At 38.6% G+C, this 20370-nt stretch overlaps 1 protein-coding gene across 1 annotated transcript; it reads right to left on the reverse strand.

Annotated features, from left to right (window-relative positions):
• Positions 1-1057: 1057 nt before the first annotated feature.
• On the reverse strand, positions 1058-7282 carry LOC149620726 (uncharacterized). The gene is made up of 3 exons (XM_089854579.1): positions 7234-7282; positions 1941-2212; positions 1058-1867 (listed from the first exon to the last, which is right to left on the reverse strand). The coding sequence occupies exons 1-3, from the start codon at positions 7280-7282 to the stop codon at positions 1058-1060; spliced, it is 1131 nt and encodes a 376-aa protein (XP_089710705.1).
• Between the last annotated feature and the right edge of the window lie 13088 nt (positions 7283-20370).

Genomic DNA, 20370 nt, shown 5'->3' on the forward strand with positions numbered 1-20370 from the left:
GAAAGTTTTTCTAAGAAATGTTTGACAAAACGAAAGATGCTGAGAATGATAATAGCTGAGAATGATTACCAACCAACAGCAATAAGAACATCAGTATTAAACGAGTCACCTATATTTCAAGCTAATATTGACTTGGAAGTATTCCCTTTCCAACTATTACATCAGCAGTAAATTTTGTATTTCCACTCAATTGTTCAATAACAATAGAACAAGCCAAAGAACTGGAAGTTTTGACAAGAGACCAAGCTGATCCAAGATCAAAAAACTGCCAACTTTGGAAAAGTGAGAGGGAGCACGGGTTAAAAATAGGCAGGTTGTTATTTTCAAGTCCGGATTTTGCGTTAATCCCACAGTACCAGTTCTTGGGGCTTCCCCCGATCGACTTTGCTATGATAAAACAGTCAACGAATACGGACTGATTGAAATAAAGACCCTTTCAAAAGCAAAAAAAGAGAAGTGGACAATTAAAGAAGCTATTATCAATAAAGCCGCAACATGTTTGAAATTAAATGATAGTGGTGAAATAAATTTAAAAATAAATCACAACTATTTTTACCAGGTACAAGAACAACTTGGCCTTACTGGTTTTAAATGGTGCGATTTCTTCATAGTGACAGAAAAAGACTCATTTTGCGAAAGAGTAAAATTTGATCAACAGTTGTTTAATGATCTGATGGTTCCTAAGCTTTGTGACTTTTACTTTAAACACTTTAAATAAGTCATGGGTATTGTGATATTTACTTTAAACAAGTCATGGGTATTGTGATATTTACTTTAAACAAGTCATGGGTATTGTGATATTTACTTTAAACAAGTCATGGGTATTGTGATATTTACTTTAAACAAGTCATGGGTATTGTGATATTTACTTTAAACAAGTCATGGGTATTGTGATATTTACTTGAAACACCTTCAGTGTTATCATTAAAACAAGCATATTACACTGTGATGCGAATGTTAAGTTTTTATTTGACATTTTTCAGTAAATTTTGATTTAATTAAAAATGTATCATTTTATTAATAAAGGAAGAAAAATGTTCCATCATGGTTTTACCGACTAAGGATTTACGGTGGCAATCATGCCCTGGCTTCCACTGACCCTATCAAGCAGTGGTTCATTGAAGAAATTGGTCAAGTAACCACATATCATCCAAACTTTATTAAGTTGGGTGTGCATTGCATTCGGAAATACAAACTTTAAAATTCTATTCTTTTTAATTTCGGCTATGACCCGCTCCACATGGATTCTCAAATTCGCGATTTCTCGAGTTTTCTCCACTTCTGGTTTTGAAAGTTGGGATCTTTTACCTAAGAACGGTGGCATATTCAATTTTATGCCCCTATTTCTTAAATCTTCCTCTATTATGAACCCCCGGTCAGCCATAACGGAGTCATTTTCCTCTAGAAGGTACAAGAGACCACTATCGAGTGTTATTTCTTTATCAGAAATTCTTCCAGGTGATAAGTTTGAAACAAATGTTACTAATCCATTTGGAGAAATGCCTAGCAATCCTTTAGCAGTGTTATGTTTTTTATACTGAGAATAAGTGTCACTCTGCGTATTATAATGGTTTGGCTTTTCTATAAATAGTTCTGTGCAGTCAATTATAACGCGTGTCGATGGGTACAACTTTTTGAAGGATTCTGGCATAAACTCGTCAACTATCTTTCGAGATGGCCAGATTGGTACACGAGTGAGTCTTCTATGCAATAGATCCACCCATGTTATCCAAATATTACTTAAGGTTGATAAACTAATACTAAAACGATAGGCTAGATCCTGCTCCAAAAGTCCAACTCTGATTCTACAAAGGACTAAAAATATTTCATTTTTGTAATCTAGACTAGGTGGTCTCCCTTTTGAAGTCTTATTTCTTGGTGTTTTCCTTACTATGGTATAAAGTTAAAGTGGGTAGATCATCTTCTATAAGTTCAAATACATCGTTGAAATCTTCGACTGACTGAAATCCAGTGTAAAATTTCAATTGCTGTGAGCTCTTGCTTATATTTTGAAAGTTAAAGTCTTGCATTCCACTATTAACTTTTGTTGATTCATCCTTTTCCCCTAATAGTTCATCTAAGGCCTCTATTTTATTTTTAAGGTGATTGTTTTCTTCTTCTTTTTTGAGCAAACGATCTTCTAATAATAATATCTTCCCTTGAAGTTCTTTCTCATGTCTTGCAAAGGTATAAACATGTTCTCTGCAACAATCTTTCGTTGAATACAGGGTGTTACTGATAAGTCTGCCATAAATCAAGGGGCGTGTTCTTTGGGTCAAACTGAGTGGAAAGTGTCAAAGAACATGGGGTGTACAAGAATTTGCAACGAAGATATGGCCCCCCAAACATTGGCCCTTAAAACAAGAAAATATTCGAAAATGTAGACTAAAACAAATTCAGCCTTATCAACTTGTTTAGAAGTATGAGACAATTTCAATAGTTTCCCTCTAACATCGTTATTGAACTTTCACCTGGCAGAAGTGTATTAAATGAGTAGAAGTATGCCTACTCTAGTAAAGTAAATTCAAAGTATCATGGTACCTTTCGGTTGGTATTACTTTTATTCTTAACAAGTTAACATGGACGTTACAGGTATTGTTCAAAATGTCCACCAAAGGCGTTAAGACAAACATGAACCCGTCTTTCGAAAGATTCTTCTACATGTTGGAAGATTCCTGGCATGTTCCTGATTGTTTGACAACCTTCAATAATTCGTCTTCGCAAGTCTTCCTCATCACGGACTTCATTCTTGTACACGATGTCTTTGAGATGACCCCAAAGATAGAAATCGCACGGATTTAAATCCGGAGATCTGGCTGGCCACGCAACTGGTCCTCCACGCCCAATCCACCTCAAATTAAACGTAGCATTAAGATGTTCTCTAACTGCACGGCTGAAATGTGGGGGTGCCCCGTCGTGCATAAACCACATGTCACGAAGTAATGCTAACGGTATGTCCTCGAGTAGTTCAGGTAAAGTGTCTCTTAAGAACGTGAGATATGCTTCACCATTTAGTCTGGGTGGAAGAAAATGCGGACCTAGTAAATGATTACCGACAATGCCGCACCATACGTTTAAAGAAAATTGCTGTTGGTGACTTCTAACACTAGTTGCGTGTGGGTTTAATTGGCGCCATTCGTGGTGGTTGTGATAGTTCAGAATTCCATCCCGGGAAAAATGTGCCTCGTCGGTTACTAAAAGGACCCGTGGAAATTGATTGTCCTCTACTCTGGCCAAAAACCACTCGCAAAAGTCGATGCGTCTTGGATAATCTGCCGGGTTAAGAGTTTGCACCTTTTGAATATGATACGGGTGAAACTGATGTCCGCGGAGAATTCGCCAGACCAAAACGTGATTAACATGTAATTGTCGTCCAACTTGTCTGGTACTTGTCGAGGGGTCCTCATCGAACATGGCAAGGACGTCTTCCTCGATTTCCTCCATGTCTTCTGGAATGTCTCGCTCTCGAACGTTGTTGGGTTGTACTTGTCCGATGTCCCTCAAGCGCCTGTCAACAGCCTCGAACGTACGACGATTTGGTATGCGTCGTTGCGGAAATTGTTCCTGGTATCGCCGCTGTGCTTCCACTGAATTGCCCTGCGCCAGTCCATACATGAGATGCATGTCTGCATATTCTGAATTGGTATACGCCATACTGTACTACCACACGTTCGTTCGAAGTGATACTGTGACGTTATCAACAACATCGCGTTACTTTATAGCAAACCACCGTTTAGTTTTTACGTTTGCGTCATGGCTGTCAGCATTGTTTTTTATTCACGGACTTCATTCTTGTACACGATGTCAACAAAATCTTTGAGATGACCCCAAAGACTTTTTAGTGGAGGGGTGAATGCATACTCGCGAAATCTGTTTCATCCCCCTCGCCTATTCACCATGTACCTAAGATAATTTGTGATATTGCGCGTGAAGAAATAGTGCGGTTTTATTTTACATTAGTTGCTTTTGACTGAGGCTAACCGTGTCCACAATTTAATTTGATGATGTACATGATTGCATTAATTTAGTTTGCTAATATTGATTTTATTTACTAATATTAAAACCATTTAGCTTATAATGACTACCCAGGGCCTAAGTTTGAACGAAATTCTGAAGGATTTTACCCATGAGTTTTTTGAAATAAATGATAATTTGCGGCATTTTTAATTTATTTTCGGCGTGCTAACGTTTTAAACAAATATTAACCTCGTTCAAACGCGAAAATAACACTAAAGAAAATAGAACAGAGCATTGAGGTCCGAGGTTGTGACTCTTCCTTGAGATACGCCTATGCCAAATTGTCCCGTTTGGTGGCGTACGAGCGTTATTTTCGGGAAGAATGACATCATCAACTTCAAATTTGATTGGCTAAACACCTCTCGCGCGCTTGAGCGTCTCGAAATGCATGTCAAGCTAAGGCAAAGGCAGGAAAATATGGCAGTCCGACACTTTCCCCTATTTATTTTTGGTTTTAGGCTCTGTAGGAAAAACGTAATTTTTTTCCGAAATCGGTTAAATGTGGGAATTTCACTGTTTAAGTGTTAAAAGTGCAGACTATGCAGTTAAAATTGATGCATTTTCGAAAATTTTGCACGGTTAAGTAATTGCAAGAGATATTATGAAATAAATTCGGTGATTGTAAATCTGACACTGGAAAAAGAGTAGCATATTTTGAGAATCTTAAAGCTTTATAGCGTTTTGGCGCGTTTTGTACATAATGTCAAAGCCATGCGGAGTGTATTCCATATAAAACCTAGTAGGAAAACATAGTCCAGATAAATGTGACTGTACCCTTTTTTCCATATTTTAGCTGGGGGCGGGGCTAAAAAGGGGCTGTGGGAAATGGGGGAAATGTTTCAAATAGAAGTGGGAAAATCCACTTTCAAATATTGGCAACACTGGAATCATCTGCTCTACCGTCTACGAAGAGTGTGCCGATTTGCCAAAGCTTGGCGAAAACGTTTTTTAATGCCAGACAATAATTTTTTAATTTCGTTTTAATGATATGGGATTTATAGCCTTAGCAGAATGTCATGAACGTCAGAGTGGGAAATTAGGCACTATCACAGGCCAATAGCCAGTTTAAAAATTAAACGCTTTGGGGTCTACTGGCCCCGGTGGCCACTTAATTAATTCAAAGTCTTTCAAGATTTTGGTTCATTAAATAAATATCATGTTAATCCCTAAAATTGTCTCGTCTTTGCGTCTTTGCTTCTACGTTGTTAGCTTGCTTGGCCTGAATTGTGTGTGGGAGTGGGATTATGGTTATGGGTGGGTTTCCTATGTCTGTCTACACTCTACACACTGTAGAACTGTAGATGAAGTGATTTTTGCAGGTAGCTAAAGGGAGGATAATCTCTCTGTAGCACAGACATATAACACTATATGCTCGGGTCTGGTCTAAAGAAAAGGCAGCCTGATGCCTTTGACTGTATTAGAGTCTATGGGAAGATAACAATGGAGTGTCAACTCAATCCCTATGGGTCGAATTTTTTAATTTAGCATTACTCAATAAAGACTTATAGCTCTTAATTTAAGACTCCAATATTTTGAAATACCCGTACTAAAACTAACCTACTAAGCCTATGCCCTAGCACATATTGTCAAGAATAGATAGTTTGGCCATAAAATACGAAAGGCTGGTTTTTCAGGCTAAAAATGGTAGGTGACACCGTGGCCAGTTTTTTAATTAAAATACCAAGGCTCTACTGGCCACAGGTCACAGGTCCTTATTTCTCACACTGATGAACGTAGTCTGGTGGGGTTAGGGGTAGGAGCTTTGGGCCAATGAAACTACTGGTAGGGCCATAAGCTGTTTCCAAGAATTTTGGAAATATTTCAGGTAGGGCCAAACACATTGTAGGTAGGGCCGGGCCCACCCGGCCCTTCCCCTGACGACGGCCCTGTTCGAGGGGATAATCACTATAACTAAACTTTCTCTTTCAAAATTTTCTGGGCATAAGTCCTTGTTAGAAATTTATAAGATGCGATAAGTGTGCATCGGCATAAGTCTATGTTGTAAACTCGAGGGCATTATCACTAAAAACTATCTGTTCTTCGATTCGCCGGAATATTATAATTACAGCTAAAGTAAATTTATACGGTTATAATTTTATCACTGTTTAGAGTAGGGAATCGAGGGGCTATTAACTCAGATTTTATGCACGGTAAATCATTTAAGCATTGAAAAAGATAGCGCTATTCACTCATTAGGGTAAGGTATAGAGGGGTTATCCACTCATTAGGGTAGTGTATAGAGGGGTTATCCACTCATTAGGGTAGTGTATAGAGGGGCTATTCACTCGTACGATGTGGCTACTATTACGAGCCCTTGGGCCGTCTTGTATTATACCATAAGAGAAATCTTTTTACTCCTTCGTAACCTTTAATTTTTTTAAACCTTAGCTTTTTTATCCTCTACTTCTTTGGCATGATTGTTTAAAAAAGGTCTTCGGAAATTTTCTAAAACATTTTCTTACTATCCGCGACCTCCTCTTCACCGCTCTACGTCTATGCCTTGTCCTAATATTGTAGCAGTCGACGGGGTCACGAGGCTGAAATTATTTTTATTTTACGATACTAAAAGCGCCCCCGAGCGAGAAAACACGGCGAAATAAATTAGCTAAAAACAAGTTGGGAAAACCAAAATATTCCTCTCCGAGTCAAGAGGACAACTTACAAACTTATTTACCTAGATATGGAATTATTTCTCTATTTTTAAAAAATAAAAATTTACGAATTATTAAAGCAGTATTCCAAGCATAGCGAATATACAGTAAAACACACGACGTTTTAAAACCAAAAAGGATGTGTCTTGGACACATGGAAATCAGTCAATGGGGAAAAAACAGGAAATGAAGTGTATACATTTTGGAGAGATATAACCTTTATGTGTTTGTAAAGGTCCAATTGTCTACACTTCAGCTGTATACCCTATATTGTCATAGCTACATTCACAACTAGTTTGCAGTGTAAACACTATCGTCTCGTTTCACCTCAACGATATTCTTAGTTTGCCAACATGAATGTTAACGTTAAATAACATCAAATCTGATTTGTGGTTAGACACACTGAAAGTCAATGCGCACCATAAAAAGAATGAAAACTCCGTAGCTTCAACCCGATGACGATCAGCCCTTTTACTGATCTAATTGCCGCCATCGCGATGATCTTTTCTTTCCATTATAAAATCTAAACCTGATTATTTAAACGTAAACTTAGCTTTCGGCTCACTCTGAACCGTTAATGTCTCTTCATCACAGACATAAAAATCAAAACCCATAGTTTACTTCACCTTGGACCTCAATTAATTACTCTTTGGTTCACAAGGCCTATTGCGGATAATACTTAAAAAAACCGGCAGAGACTAGACCTTAGTGTTCTTCTCATAATGACTAAAGCAAGGATTATTCTACAGGGTGTATCAGAAATGGACGTAGGAGCGAAAGTATTTGGGTTCCTGGGGTCAATATAAGGCGAAACTGTGGTATGACATTTTGTCGTACGCCAACCCATTTGGAAGTTACTTGAACCTCACACTTGCTAGTTTGCATAAAACGCATGTTTACTTCGTCTAAAACAGTAGGAATTAAGTTCAAAATTGGATGGTTATTGCAAATTAGTGGTTGCCATCTAAAACAAAAAAAGCCTCAAAGCCATAGAGTTTATAGTCAATTTTTGAGGAGTAGAAAGTTGTACAGTTGATGACTCATAAACAACATCAATGTAAAACAACATGTTTCAATTTAGTGTGTTGAAACGGGAAACTGACAGCGATAAGTAGCGCAAACTAATAAGGAACACGAACATTTTGCTTCATTCTTCAAACAATCGAAATGTTGCATTTAGTTTAAAGATTAGGTTTATGTTGCAACTTATCGAAATCGGTATTCGTGAATAAATGTTAGTGGACGATTGTTTGGGATGGGTTGGTGGGCAACGGCTGTTAAAACTGAGCAGTAAAATGCATAATTTGTAAAATTTTATCCTTATAAAAATCAACAAATAATGAAGAAACCTAAATGTTGAAAATGAAATAAAATTTGTTACGGTTCAAAGTGACCAAAAAAGGGAACATTCCTTTCTCTAAAAAATTACAGTGAAGGAGTAATGGCGGTTTTCTTGGGGCCTCACCCGAAACTTCACCCGTAGCATGCGAACGTTTTATAGTGATTTGCAGACCACCCTTAAACTTTAACTAATGACGTTTACTAACTGGTAGCAATCTGCCAGCTAGCTGAACCTGCTATGCGAGATGCAAAGTACCCATAAGGAAATGTACACTCTTACTCCTTAGAATTATTCCATGAAAATTGCCAATAAAAACGGTAAAAAAGGTTCTTCTTTTAAAGTTTCAAATGTTTTAAAGCATGTAAAAAATAATTTGCTAATTTAAGCATGGTTTTCTCTTGGCGTAAATCACGACTTTTCGCCCGACGTCAAGCGACAACCGAAAAAAAACCTAGTTACGCTGGACAGAAATTACGTTGAGTGTGGCGATATTAGCTTTCTATTTTTTCGACCGCGTTCAACGTTAACGCTCTGCGCGAGCCAATCAGCAATAAGCTAGAGTCGTGACGTCATTTTCGACCACGCGTGGACCAATACAAATCTGTATGATATTAGAAACAAAGATTGCAAAAAAAAAAACAATAGCTGGGCCGCAATTAGTGCAGTGTTCAGTTTATCTGTTAAGCCTTGGTTCCATTATTTGCATGAACTTCGCCACTGCCTTCTCTAATACTAGGCCTGGAAATGTACAACAGAAGTATTTTTATTTGACATTTTGAATTTGCGCTAAGTAACCGTTAGATGGCTCTTTTCTGGGGAGAATTTTCGCGATGACGAAAGTAAATTCGTCCTGCGCAGTCTCGCATGACGTCACGTCCTTCGCTTATGGCGGACCAGGGTGGGAAATAAGGATTTTTAAACTGGACTAAATAACCTGGTCCATTTCACAAGGGCACGCCGTCTGCTAAACTAGAGAAGTGGATAATTAAACTATTAGAGTTAATGTTTGGACTCTAGTTACCCTTGAATTATCTAAGTGGTCCAGAGGACCATTGACCCCCTCCGATTTAATTTTTAAACTGGACCAGGCAATTTTTAAACTGGTCATTTGCCCTGTGCCACCGCCTTATTTCCCATGCTGTGGCGGACTATGGGTGCAATTCGTCGCTAAAATGATACTTAGGTAGAGTAGATGCAATTCGATAATTCTTTAACCTTAGAGAAGACTATTGCTACAGTACGATAGGCTGAAGAGATCCACAACCAACAACGGACCATTCGTAGCCAAAACGGGCAGGCTCAACCTTCCGCTGCGGATGTCGACAGGCTCGTGATGAACAGAGTTCCGTCGCATGCAAGCCAGCGCAACGCCACCCTTCCGGATCGAGTAAGATTCGAAGATCCCTCCGCTTCAGGGACAACATATCCATGCCGCATCTGTGGACGATCCGACCGGCACAACCGCTTTAACTGCCCTGCTCGCAACATGAACTGCCGCAACTGCGACCGTCGAGGCCATTTTTCACGAGTTTGTCGCTCAGCACCGGCACGTTTCACTCGTGAAATAACGTCAGACCTATCAGAAAACACGACGCGACATCCACCGCCCGGGCAATCCCAGGCACCGACGTACCTTCAGAAACCACTCATGACGACTTTCTGGGTGCTCTTACAGACCAGCAACAAATGAGTAGTGTCCATAATCTCCAATCACGTTCAAAATAGATACTGGCGCCGAGGTCAGTGCTGTCCCGGAGGCAATGGTCGGAACATCCATCAGAGGTTTGCGGGTGGAAAAATCGAACCGGCGGCTATTTGGGCCTGGCAAAGTTCAGCTCAATTGCAGGGGTTTGGCGGCAGTGACATTGAAATGGGGTGACAGAACCGTTAGCGACTACATATACATAATCCAAGAACTGCAGCTCCCTTTGCTGAGTCCGAAAGCTAGTGAAGATTTATGTTTGCTGCAGAGACTAGACGAAAGTAAAATCCAGGAAGTCTCTCACACCGATGTCATGGCAGAGTTTCCTGCCCTTTTTTTCGGGTCTGGGATGCATGGCTTAGGCGTACAAGATCAAACTAAAGCCAAGAACAGCGGCCTTCTCAATTGCTCCGCCCAGGCGAATAGCCCTACCGTTGATGGACAAAGTCAAGGAAGAGTTGGACAAGATGATCGAACAGGGGGTGATACGCAAAATCGAAGAAGGCACGAAGTGGTGTTCACCAATGATAGTCGTCCTAAATCGCAAAGAAAGTCTTCGTGTTTGCGTGGATTTCACCGAACTAAATAACAGCGTTGAACGAGAGCGTTATCAAATCCCATCGGTCGACCATACGTTTAGACAGTTATTGGGAGCAAAGGTCTTTTCGAAGCAGGACTGCAACTCCGGATATTGGCAAGTGCCGCTCCATCCAGATTCTATTCCGCTGACGACGTTTTTAACACCATTGGCAAGATATTGTTTCAACCGCCTGCTGATTGGGCTTAATTCAGCTTCGGAGCACTTTCAGCGTCGGATTTGTAAATATATAGATGGTACCAAGAACGCGATTAGCCATCAAGACGACATTCTTGTATGGGGCAGAAACCGACAAGAATACGACAGCGACTTAACGAGGGTACTTCACGGTTTGGCAGACAACAGGATTACTTTAAATGAAAAGAAATGCCAATTTGGAGTTAACCGTGTCGTCTTCCTGGGGCACGTACTTGAACCCGATGGAATCAGTCCAGATCCGGAAAAGCGTCGGGCTATAATCCAAATTCCCTCACTGGCCAATGTTCCCGACGTACGACGAATCCTGGGTATTGCTAACTACTTAGGAAAGATTTTCCAAAGATGGCAGACAATCTACGCCCGTTGACGAGCCTGCTAAGCAAAAACAACGCTTGGACATGGGGCTTAAGCCAGGACAGGGCGTTAGAATATCTGAAGGTGACGTAGACGAGCCAGCCAGTATTGGGTGTCTACGACCCAAACTATCCAACCACAGTATCAGCGGATGCCTCAGCCTACGGCGTAGGTGCCGTTTTGCGCCAAGTCCAACCAGGTGGCGACGTTAAAGTCATAGCTTATGCCTCAAGAACGTTAACAGCAGATTGAAAAGAAAGCGCTAGCGTTGGCTTGGGCCTGCGAGAGGTTCCGAGACTACATATTAGGGCTGAAGATCACCTTGGAAACGGACCACAAACCCTTATTCTCAATATTAAAAACGATACCGGTGGACGATTTATCTCCTAGACTACAGCGTCTGCGAATAAGATTCGTATGACGTTCAATACACCCCGGGACGACTGCTAACCACAGCTGACACATTGTGACGAAACCCGTTGAGCGATCTTGACGAAAACGAACTATCTGACGAAATTTCGGCATATGTCCAGCTCGTGTTCCAAAGTCTGCCTGCATCCGACGCTCGCCTGTATGGTATTTACTCATAGTCGATTACTATTCAAGGTATCCGGAACAAACCGAGCTAAAGGATCAGCGTGCATCTACAGTCATCGAAGCGATTAAAAAAAATTCGAGGTTCGGCATCCCGGAGATTGTACCCAGTTCAACGCAACCAGAACGCTGAAGTTTGCCAAATTCGCCAAAAGCTATGGTTTTAAGATCATCACAAGCAGCCCGAGGTATCCACAGAGTAACGGTTTTGTGGAATCCATGGTGAAAACGATAAAAGAACGTTTAAAAAAATCAGAAGACATACACTTGGGACTCTTGGCCTACAGAGCAACGCCTGTTGATAACGGATTTAGCCCAGCAGAGCTGTTAATGAATCGACGTTTACGCACCACGCTTCCAACTAGCGCATTGTCGTAGGAGCCAGTGATCCCACCAAAACGACTAGTATTACAACATCATCTACTGCAACAAAAAAAAGCAGAAGGCAAATTATGATCGACACCATGGCGTCCGTCAGTTACCCGAGCTTTCTGCTGGGGATCGAGTCTGTGTTGTAGACATGCGACGGGAAAGAAAATTTTCTACGAAAAGCCAACGAGCGCAGGTCATATATGATTGAGACAACAAGGGAAATTATTCGCCGGAATAGATATCATCTAGTCCAAATTCCAGACCGGACAAACCAAAAACAAACCGGCGAATTCCAGGTCAATATGCACACCATCGGAATTAGTCAGCCATGGTTCTTCGCCAGTAATCCTGTTCATGAAGAAGCCACATCTGTCAACTCGCCATTGAACACGGAGGTGACGAGTATCCAGGAGCCACCCCCTTCCGAAAAAAGCACCATTGGGAGAGACAGTCCGTCCGCACCAAGGGATGGACAGGAGCCTCGACCTACTCCGCAAGGACCGGAACCAGAACGATGTGGCGTTAGCGAGAGTAAAGCCGACAATACCGATGAAGTGGCGGATACCAGCCGTGCAGAGCATTAAAATACTCGAGTTACAAGGTCGGGAAGAAAAAGCAAACCACCTTTCAGAATAAATTTGTAAAAAAAGAGAAAATAGAGGACGTAACGTAATGTAGGCTTATCATCTAAATGATCTTTGTACCTAGAGCTATGTTAATTGATAAGATCACGTGATAACAGAATACAGATAAATAGTTAGGAGTTGTTGTATACGGGGTTAGTTAACGACCGCTTCACGGCATGACATGTGTACCCTTTTTATTGTGTAAAAAAATGAATAACTAAGTCAGTCGCAGTTAAACATTAACTAAACACCGAGTATCGGTGCCGATACTGATATGATATCGGTTCATACCTACTCACTACAGACTATACAGTCGTTCACGTACTTGCACGACGAAACTACCGAAATAACGAAGGTTGTCGCCTTATCGTGTCGTGGTCACTGTATTCCGCGAGCATTGATTGATACTGACATTCCTCTTAAGAAATTTATAGTGTATTCGAAAGAGACGCTGTATAGCCTTTGATCATTGTTGGGTGCTGTACACCCTTAGCACGTTTGAAATCACAAGTAGTATTGCAAAATTATTTTTCCCTTGTGGAACCATACTGTAGTACTTTATAGTCAATACTCCAATCTTCTCAGCAGTATGTTAAATAACCCAACCATGCAAGGATTAAAATTCATCGAGTCAAAAATTGTGTTATGCGCTTCAAGAACTGATCAAACTTTTTCAGTACATTTTGGTGATCATCCCACTTGACTAAGTGATTTTATATCAATTCTTCTTCTAATTAAAAAAACTGCATAGTTAAACATTCAGGAAATACCTACGAATGACTTTAAAATTCAAATTAGGTTCAGATTTTAAGAATAATTTGATATAAGCCCCTCCGACCAATCGCGTAACGCCCTGCCTCTTTGTTCAAAATATTCTCGTGGCACGCTCCATGTCTTATTTCAAATTATACATATAAACTGAACCTAATTAGAATTTTAAAATCACTCGGAGGGATTTCCTGGATGTTTCACTATGCAGGCTGGTCTTATAATTAGAAGAAGAATCGATAAAAAATCACTTGATTTTCCACTTCACCCTCCCTTTAATAGCCTTTGTTTGCTCGAATAATTGAAAATCAAAATGTCTACAAATGATATCGGGTTGTATACGTGGAATTGTAAATCTAAATCCTTTGTGATACGTGGCCTATTATCATGCTGCGATCTAATCGATGTAATAACCGTTATCTCAGTAGACAACCTCACAAGGGGGCGTCTCCCGAGTCGTAATCTAGACTGACCTATTGGGCCTACAGACACTCTCGCTAACGCACTGAATAAAGCTAGTTAAACCTTTTATCGGCCTCTCTCATTTATACCCGTAACACTTTGCTTATCCTTCATTAAATTGCAAACGCTACGTTGCGTGTAGGAAAAAATGGAAATGAACGTAATTATAGTATTTAATTAAAATATGTCGACCTGAAAGAGATAGTGAAAACGGTACCTTTCTGCTCTATCTACGCAGTATGTTAAATAATTAATACTGTTTATGGAATAAACTCTCTTACGGTAAAACAATTTGAAGGATAAAACACACGTTAGTGTTTCGGTAGATTTTGGTGACCGAACCGTGACCATATGTGAAAAAAAATGTTTGCTCGTAGAATTGCAAATTCACGCGTCTGCAAATATATCGTAACTAAAAAATGTCGCAAAATGTCTGGTCGAGAAAATGAAAATCAAAGTTGCAGGAAAAATGTATTCACTTTTGTTATATTGAAAATTGTGCAATGTCTGGGATTAGTTAGGTTTGGTGAAAAGCGTAAACGGTTAACTAAAAGAGGATGGGTATCATTTCTGATTGCCAATTCGTACGGATTACACTTGATTTGTTGGGCAATCGAATTCAATTTTCGTGTCGAATTAGGCAAAGTTGATATTTTGTATCAAATTACGTATGCATCGCGTGCTTTTGTGGCTTGTTATGTTATAAATATCTGCCTATTCAGTAAAACATTTAGCGAGAATTTCGTGAAAATATGCACACTGACAAAAATGGCCATTGAAACAAATTCTTATAGAATTTTTGCAACGCTCGCTTTAACGTCTAACGTTTTGCTCATTTCGACCAGAATTTCCGCATTCGCTCAAGGCAACTTTGAAGACACACTTTATTACATTGAATGCATTCTTTACAATTCCCGGTATTTAAAACGGAATCTAGATTTAGCCAAAGTCGTTGCTTCAGTTGATGCTGTGATTTATTATTTAATCTTAACTGTACCGTATCTTTTTCAAATTATCTTGGCTTTTCAAGCTCACGTTGTGCGGTTTCGAGTGACTGAATTAGCTAATATGATTAAAAACCCTGAAAATAACGTTAAACACATCGCGGTCATTCATACAGACGTTGTGAAAATGCTTGAAGATTCGAATTCAACTGCGAAAATATTTTTATGTTTGTGGCTAGTCGAATTCTTTGTTAACGTCGCTGTTATTGTCTCGATTTGTGTAATGATGCAAGGATCAACATTACACAATGTTTCCGAAGCGATATATACCTTTTTACCGCTAATTTCTACGTTATATTTATTGGTTATTTTGTCGACAATTAGCACCTATGTTAATTTCAGCTTGCCATTTAGGAAAAATGTTCATTGGTCTGTCATTTCACGAAGCGACCTTAGAACGATTTTTAATTTACAAATTAAAATCGGCTCCCATGAATTACTCGGTCTTGAATTGCGTCAGAATTGACGTTGACTTTATTCAAAACTTGGTGATAAGTTCCACTTCATATTTGTCATTCACTTTGTCTATGGTGGAGAAGAAACCATGAAGAATTCAGTGATTGTAGTCACGAATTAAGCAATACGGGGGTTCGCCGTTGAAAACCCACGACCATACCTGTCCACCATAGCTTGGACTCAGCTCAGCTCAGCTCACGTTACTTTATGAATTGTTTCTTGCGATAAAGCAATTTACCCAGTTGAAGAAAGGAACCAACGTTAGGGTTTTGGAAGATGGTGATCGTGAACCGTGACTAAAAGCGTTTAAAATGTTTGCTCGTAAAATTGCAAAACATCGAGACTAAAAAATTTGCAAAATATTTGGTTGTGGAAATGGAGATGAACGTCACAGCAAAAAAATAAGTTTGCTTTGGTTATATTGAGAATTCTACAATGTCTGTGATATTTTGGGTGTACTGTACCTCGTATGAGTAGTTCCCGGTAGAGCAGTTCTCGAAATAGCAACCGCGATTACAAAAAAACAGTGGCTTTGTTCAAAACTGCTGTTTTAGAAATAGCGGCTGCTATTTTGGGAAATAGCAGTGTTTGTCTAGAGTTTCGAGCATTTCTTAAAAATATGCTCGTTGGTTTCAAAATCTACCTTTTTCTGTGATCATTTAATCAGTAATGTGACCGACAAACGGATCGTGTTTTTGAATTTTTTAAAGTACACCTAAATATTGTACTATTCTTCAGCTGTATCAGTTTACAATTCTCATACCAGGATAGAAAAATAATTCGGGAAAGCTTATTTTATTTCGGAAGTAGATAATTGTAAACAGTATTTTTTGGAAAAGGCATATTATTATTGGGAAATCAATGAAGATAAACAACAATATTTTAGGAAAGGCGTAACATTGTTACACCATTTTCAAAATATTACTGACCTAACTCTAACCAAACGGGACAAAACCTAAAAAAACCAACCGAACCCAACCCAATCCAACCTAACCTAACCTGACCTGACCTAATACTATTTAGTTGAAATAATGAATTTTAACCTAACCAAATTATCCATATCTGACCTAGTTCTATTTGAGTACATATAACCCAGCTGGGCCAGCTTACACCATAATAAACAACTATTGTTTTTCACATATCTGTCTTTCTGCTCTTTAGAGAACTGCTGTAACGGTACGCCGCGTTTACGAGAACCGCTGTATAGGTAATTGCTGTAACGGGTAAACTGCCATTTCGGGAAACTGCTATTTAGGGAACTGCTGTTATGAGGACCGCTATTATGAAATCCGCTCATACGGGAACTGCTCATGTGAGGGCTTCTCGATATATTAGGTTTGGTGTAAAACGTAAACACTTCACTCAGAGAGGATGGTTAACACTTTTAATTACACATGCATTACACTTTATTTATTGGACAATCAAATTTAATTTTAGTGTCCAATTTGGTGTAGTTGATATTTTGATACAAATTATGTATTTAACGCGTGTACTTGCGGTTTGCTCCATAATTAATATCTCACTCTTCAGTAAAACATTTAGCGTCAATTTCGTAGAAATATGGAGACTGACGAAAATGGCCATTGAATCAAAATCTTTTCGAATATTTGTAACACTCATTGTTGTCTAAATTTTTGATAATTTCTATCAAAATCTCTCGATTTTACGTAAACTAATACAACCTTAACTTTTCGCGGTATTTAAAACTGCATCTAGGTCTAGGCAAAATTGTTTAAAAACGTCCTTTTTCTAAATATAATAGTAAAAACGTACGGGATTGGTTGAATTCTCACAGCTGGGAGGAGTAAGGGTAAGGTAGGGCAAGAAGTGATATCTAGTTTATTAGGGAGAAGGTATAAGATGCCTTGGTATTCGCGCACCATGGTCCAAGTCCCCCTTTCAAAATACAAGGGGGACGTAAAAGGAGGCCGGGCTATTTCGCCTCTCCTCAGTCAGAAAATACATAATTTTCGTCATTCGCGTCGGGCTGACGTGAGTTTTCAAGAACCAATGAGATGCTGGTTGTAATTAAGAGGCGGGGATTAACTCCGGACCTACGTTTGGACTGGCGATAAAGCTGGAAATGTGGTGAATTTATACCTTCTCCCTAATAAACTAGATATCACTTCTTGGTAGGGGTAAGAGGGTATGAGGTTCGATTTAGTGGACGCCACTAAACCAATGGCAGTAGTCCTCGTTTTTAAGACCAAATAAATGCTAATTATTATGTAATAATAACATTTTCCCTTGTATGTTTAGAAAAAGGCCGTTATTCTAAGGTGTAATGTTATGTTATCTAACTTTCCTTTAACAACTACACATGTAAAATTAAAATATTTGGAGAAACCATGTTTTTTGCCTGAATACAGACACTCCAATTGAATGAAATCCATTTGACGAAAGAACCTAAAGGCTTCGACATCGGATAGATTAAAAATAATCATTTACAGGAAATTCTTGAAAATTCACAGTTTGAAATAGCCCTTTCCGTAATTTTATGCACGCATGCGCATGATGTACGTTGTGGATAAAGTAGCAGACGACGTGTCCGCCCTATAGGGAAAATGGCTGGAGTGATTGACCGCGATATTTATTTGGACCTTTATTATAAAAAATTTAAAATATTGGAACTAAAAGAATTGTGCCATAACAAAGGAATAGTATTCAAAAGCAATTGGAAAAAGCAAGCCTATGTAGATGCCTTCTGTAAGTTTTAGTTCTGAAGCTGTTAAGCAAAAGCCAGCCTTGAATCCCTTGATTCCTGTGAATGCGGTCAGAGTCGCGGAAGAATCGTCCAAGTTAAAGTGCATCAGTAACGTCGAAAAGCAACGAATAATTCCTAATGCGAGAACAGTTAAGAAAGAATTCCCGTTAAAAGAGTCGTGGTTAGCGCAGTTTAACTATTTGTTACCAAAAGTGGATTTTGTTAATTCATAAATATAAGTAACAGTGGTGCTGATTAATCCAGGAGGACAGTGTCGTTATGTAATTTAATTAGTCAAATAATTTCCATGTTTACATCAGCGCAGATTTTTCCAACGTAACCATGTCAGCACCGAAGGGTTACGTTGTTCGCTATCTCCACAGTTCACATTGCCGTTTGTTTATTTGTCTAAATTGCAATGAATTGTTTAGGTATTTAATTTAATTACTGTTATTGAAGCCAAAGTTGCTAAACTATAGAATCACATCATTCATTAACATATGTTATAGATGATCTTTATGTTACCGCAAATTTAGCACGTGGTATGATAAAAATTGAACACATTGTGTTGGCAAGAATGATAAACTTGTAACCGATTTGCTTTAAAAGCGAAGGTATACAGAGTCAGGAATAATGAGACCAAAATTAGTTGACAAAATTCGATCTCGTTTATTTACCAGAGTCAGGTTAGGTTAGTAATTTTCCTTGGAATAATAAATGATTTTATGGGTTAGTTTAATTTTTAGTAATTATGAAAAATGGCTATATACAATGTAGTACTTAATCGGGGAAGCGCCAGTAGGGAATGTCCGTTAAATAAACATTACACTTACAGTAATTATAAGAGCCATGTGAACGGTGTCTGTTGGTCTTGTTTAAACGGTAGGCGGCTGGTCTGAGAAGCGCGCGGGATTCACTAAATTGCAAAACCGTTAGAGGGTCGGAAACGCGACCGTCTATTGCTGCCGGTGATAGATGTCAATCACTCGGGTGTTAGATAGGAGATCCCACCGACTAACTTTCTAACCGAAGTACCACGGATGAACTAACCAACTAACTAACCACTGCTCCCACGGCTGTTCAGGCTATATATACTTTTCCCTTATCTATAGTTAGGCCTATCTAGACTAGGGGGCGCTCAAGTAGTGCAATAGTGCTCCCCTCTAGCTAGAGACTCCATCTGATTAGGATGGATGTAGGCTTAGGGTTCAGTGAGATATAATTTGGTGCCTGAATGGGTAAGTCTAAATGTGTAGATGTTGTTTGTGAAGGCCCAAATGTAGCGTTCCGCTACAAACTCTTCTAAACTTTACAATTAAGGTGTTTTGAAACTCATTTTATAAGCTAAATCAACACTGCCAAACCTCAATCCTCCATTAATTTCAACTGAATTAGTATAATTAACGTGAATTTAAACATGAAATATACATGTTTGGATGAGAACTCGAGTAACTTTGAAATAAAATAATAAATTAAGATTAAAACTGCACAAGCTCCATGTTTTCTATCTCATACTTAGTTAATTTAAATTATCTTTAAAGTACATTAATAGGCGCGAAATTTGAAAGTTTAAGGTAAAATAAGATTCAAAACCCACTAAAAATTGCAATTAAGGTTAAGTATATATTGAAAGTCATTTATAACCTAAATGTACACTGCCGAAACACAATCCTACGTTAATTTTAAATCAATTAAATATAATTAACGTGAAATTAAACCAAAAATATTCATTTTTTGGATTAAAAGCTCAAATAACTTTTAAATAAACTGTTTAATTAAGATTAAAACTACCCAAGCCGTTGGAAAATCCAAATGTTTTCTATTTCACACTTCAGTTAATTTCAACTATGTTTAAAGAACATTAATTGGCGCGAAATTCAAAAGTTGAGGGTAAAATAATGACTGTGGCAAAAATGATAAACTGCACAAAACGTTCCAATTAGGGTAAAAAATTCCAATAAATTATACTTTCAAGCTTAATCGACTCTCCGGAACTGCGCTCAAATTAAGATTAAAACAACACAAGTTTTTCTCTCAGCCACAGATGTTTCCTATTTCACTTTCGAATTAATTTAATTCATCATTAAAATACATCAAAAGCGCATACATATTTTTGAGTAATTGCAATTAAAGTTAATATTTCATTGAAACTTGTATTATAAACTAAATCCACACTAGATAAACCGTTAAATTAAACTTAATGAAGTATAATTAATGTGAAATTAACCCAAAACACGAAAGTTTTTGGTAAATTCATGGATACCTTATAATTAAACTAACAAATTATAATTAAAACTTCACTAATCTTTCACTCAACCTCCATTTTCCTGTTTAATTCTTACACTTAAATAAATTGTCATTTAAAATCATTTTTTCCCATATTGAAAAGAGAGCTATTGAAAAGGCGCGAAATTTAAAAGTTTTTTTGGGGGGAGGGGGGTACAGTATGTGTGCCTTTTTAACAGGAGTATTGTTACAACTGTAACACTACAGACCTTGTATTCTAGAGGGCCGGTAGGCCC

This window comes from Phalangium opilio, unplaced genomic scaffold (genome assembly GCF_054372755.1).
Source record: "Phalangium opilio isolate 3A_F unplaced genomic scaffold, DU_Popi_V2 ptg000209l_1, whole genome shotgun sequence".
Lineage (NCBI taxonomy): Eukaryota > Metazoa > Arthropoda > Arachnida > Opiliones > Phalangiidae > Phalangium > Phalangium opilio.

Excerpts from the sequence above, each read along its gene's own strand:
- LOC149620726 (XM_089854579.1), bottom strand. The coding sequence starts at position 7,282 with ATGGGTTTTGATTTTTATGTCTGTGATGAAGAGACATTAACGGTTCAG. Across the intron at positions 2,213-7,233 it reads AGAGACATTAACGGTTCAGA|ATTGTTGCAGAGAACATGTT; the intron begins GTGAGCCGAAAG and ends ATTCAACGAAAG. Across the intron at positions 1,868-1,940 it reads CAGTCGAAGATTTCAACGAT|ACTTCAAAAGGGAGACCACC; the intron begins GTATTTGAACTT and ends CCAAGAAATAAG.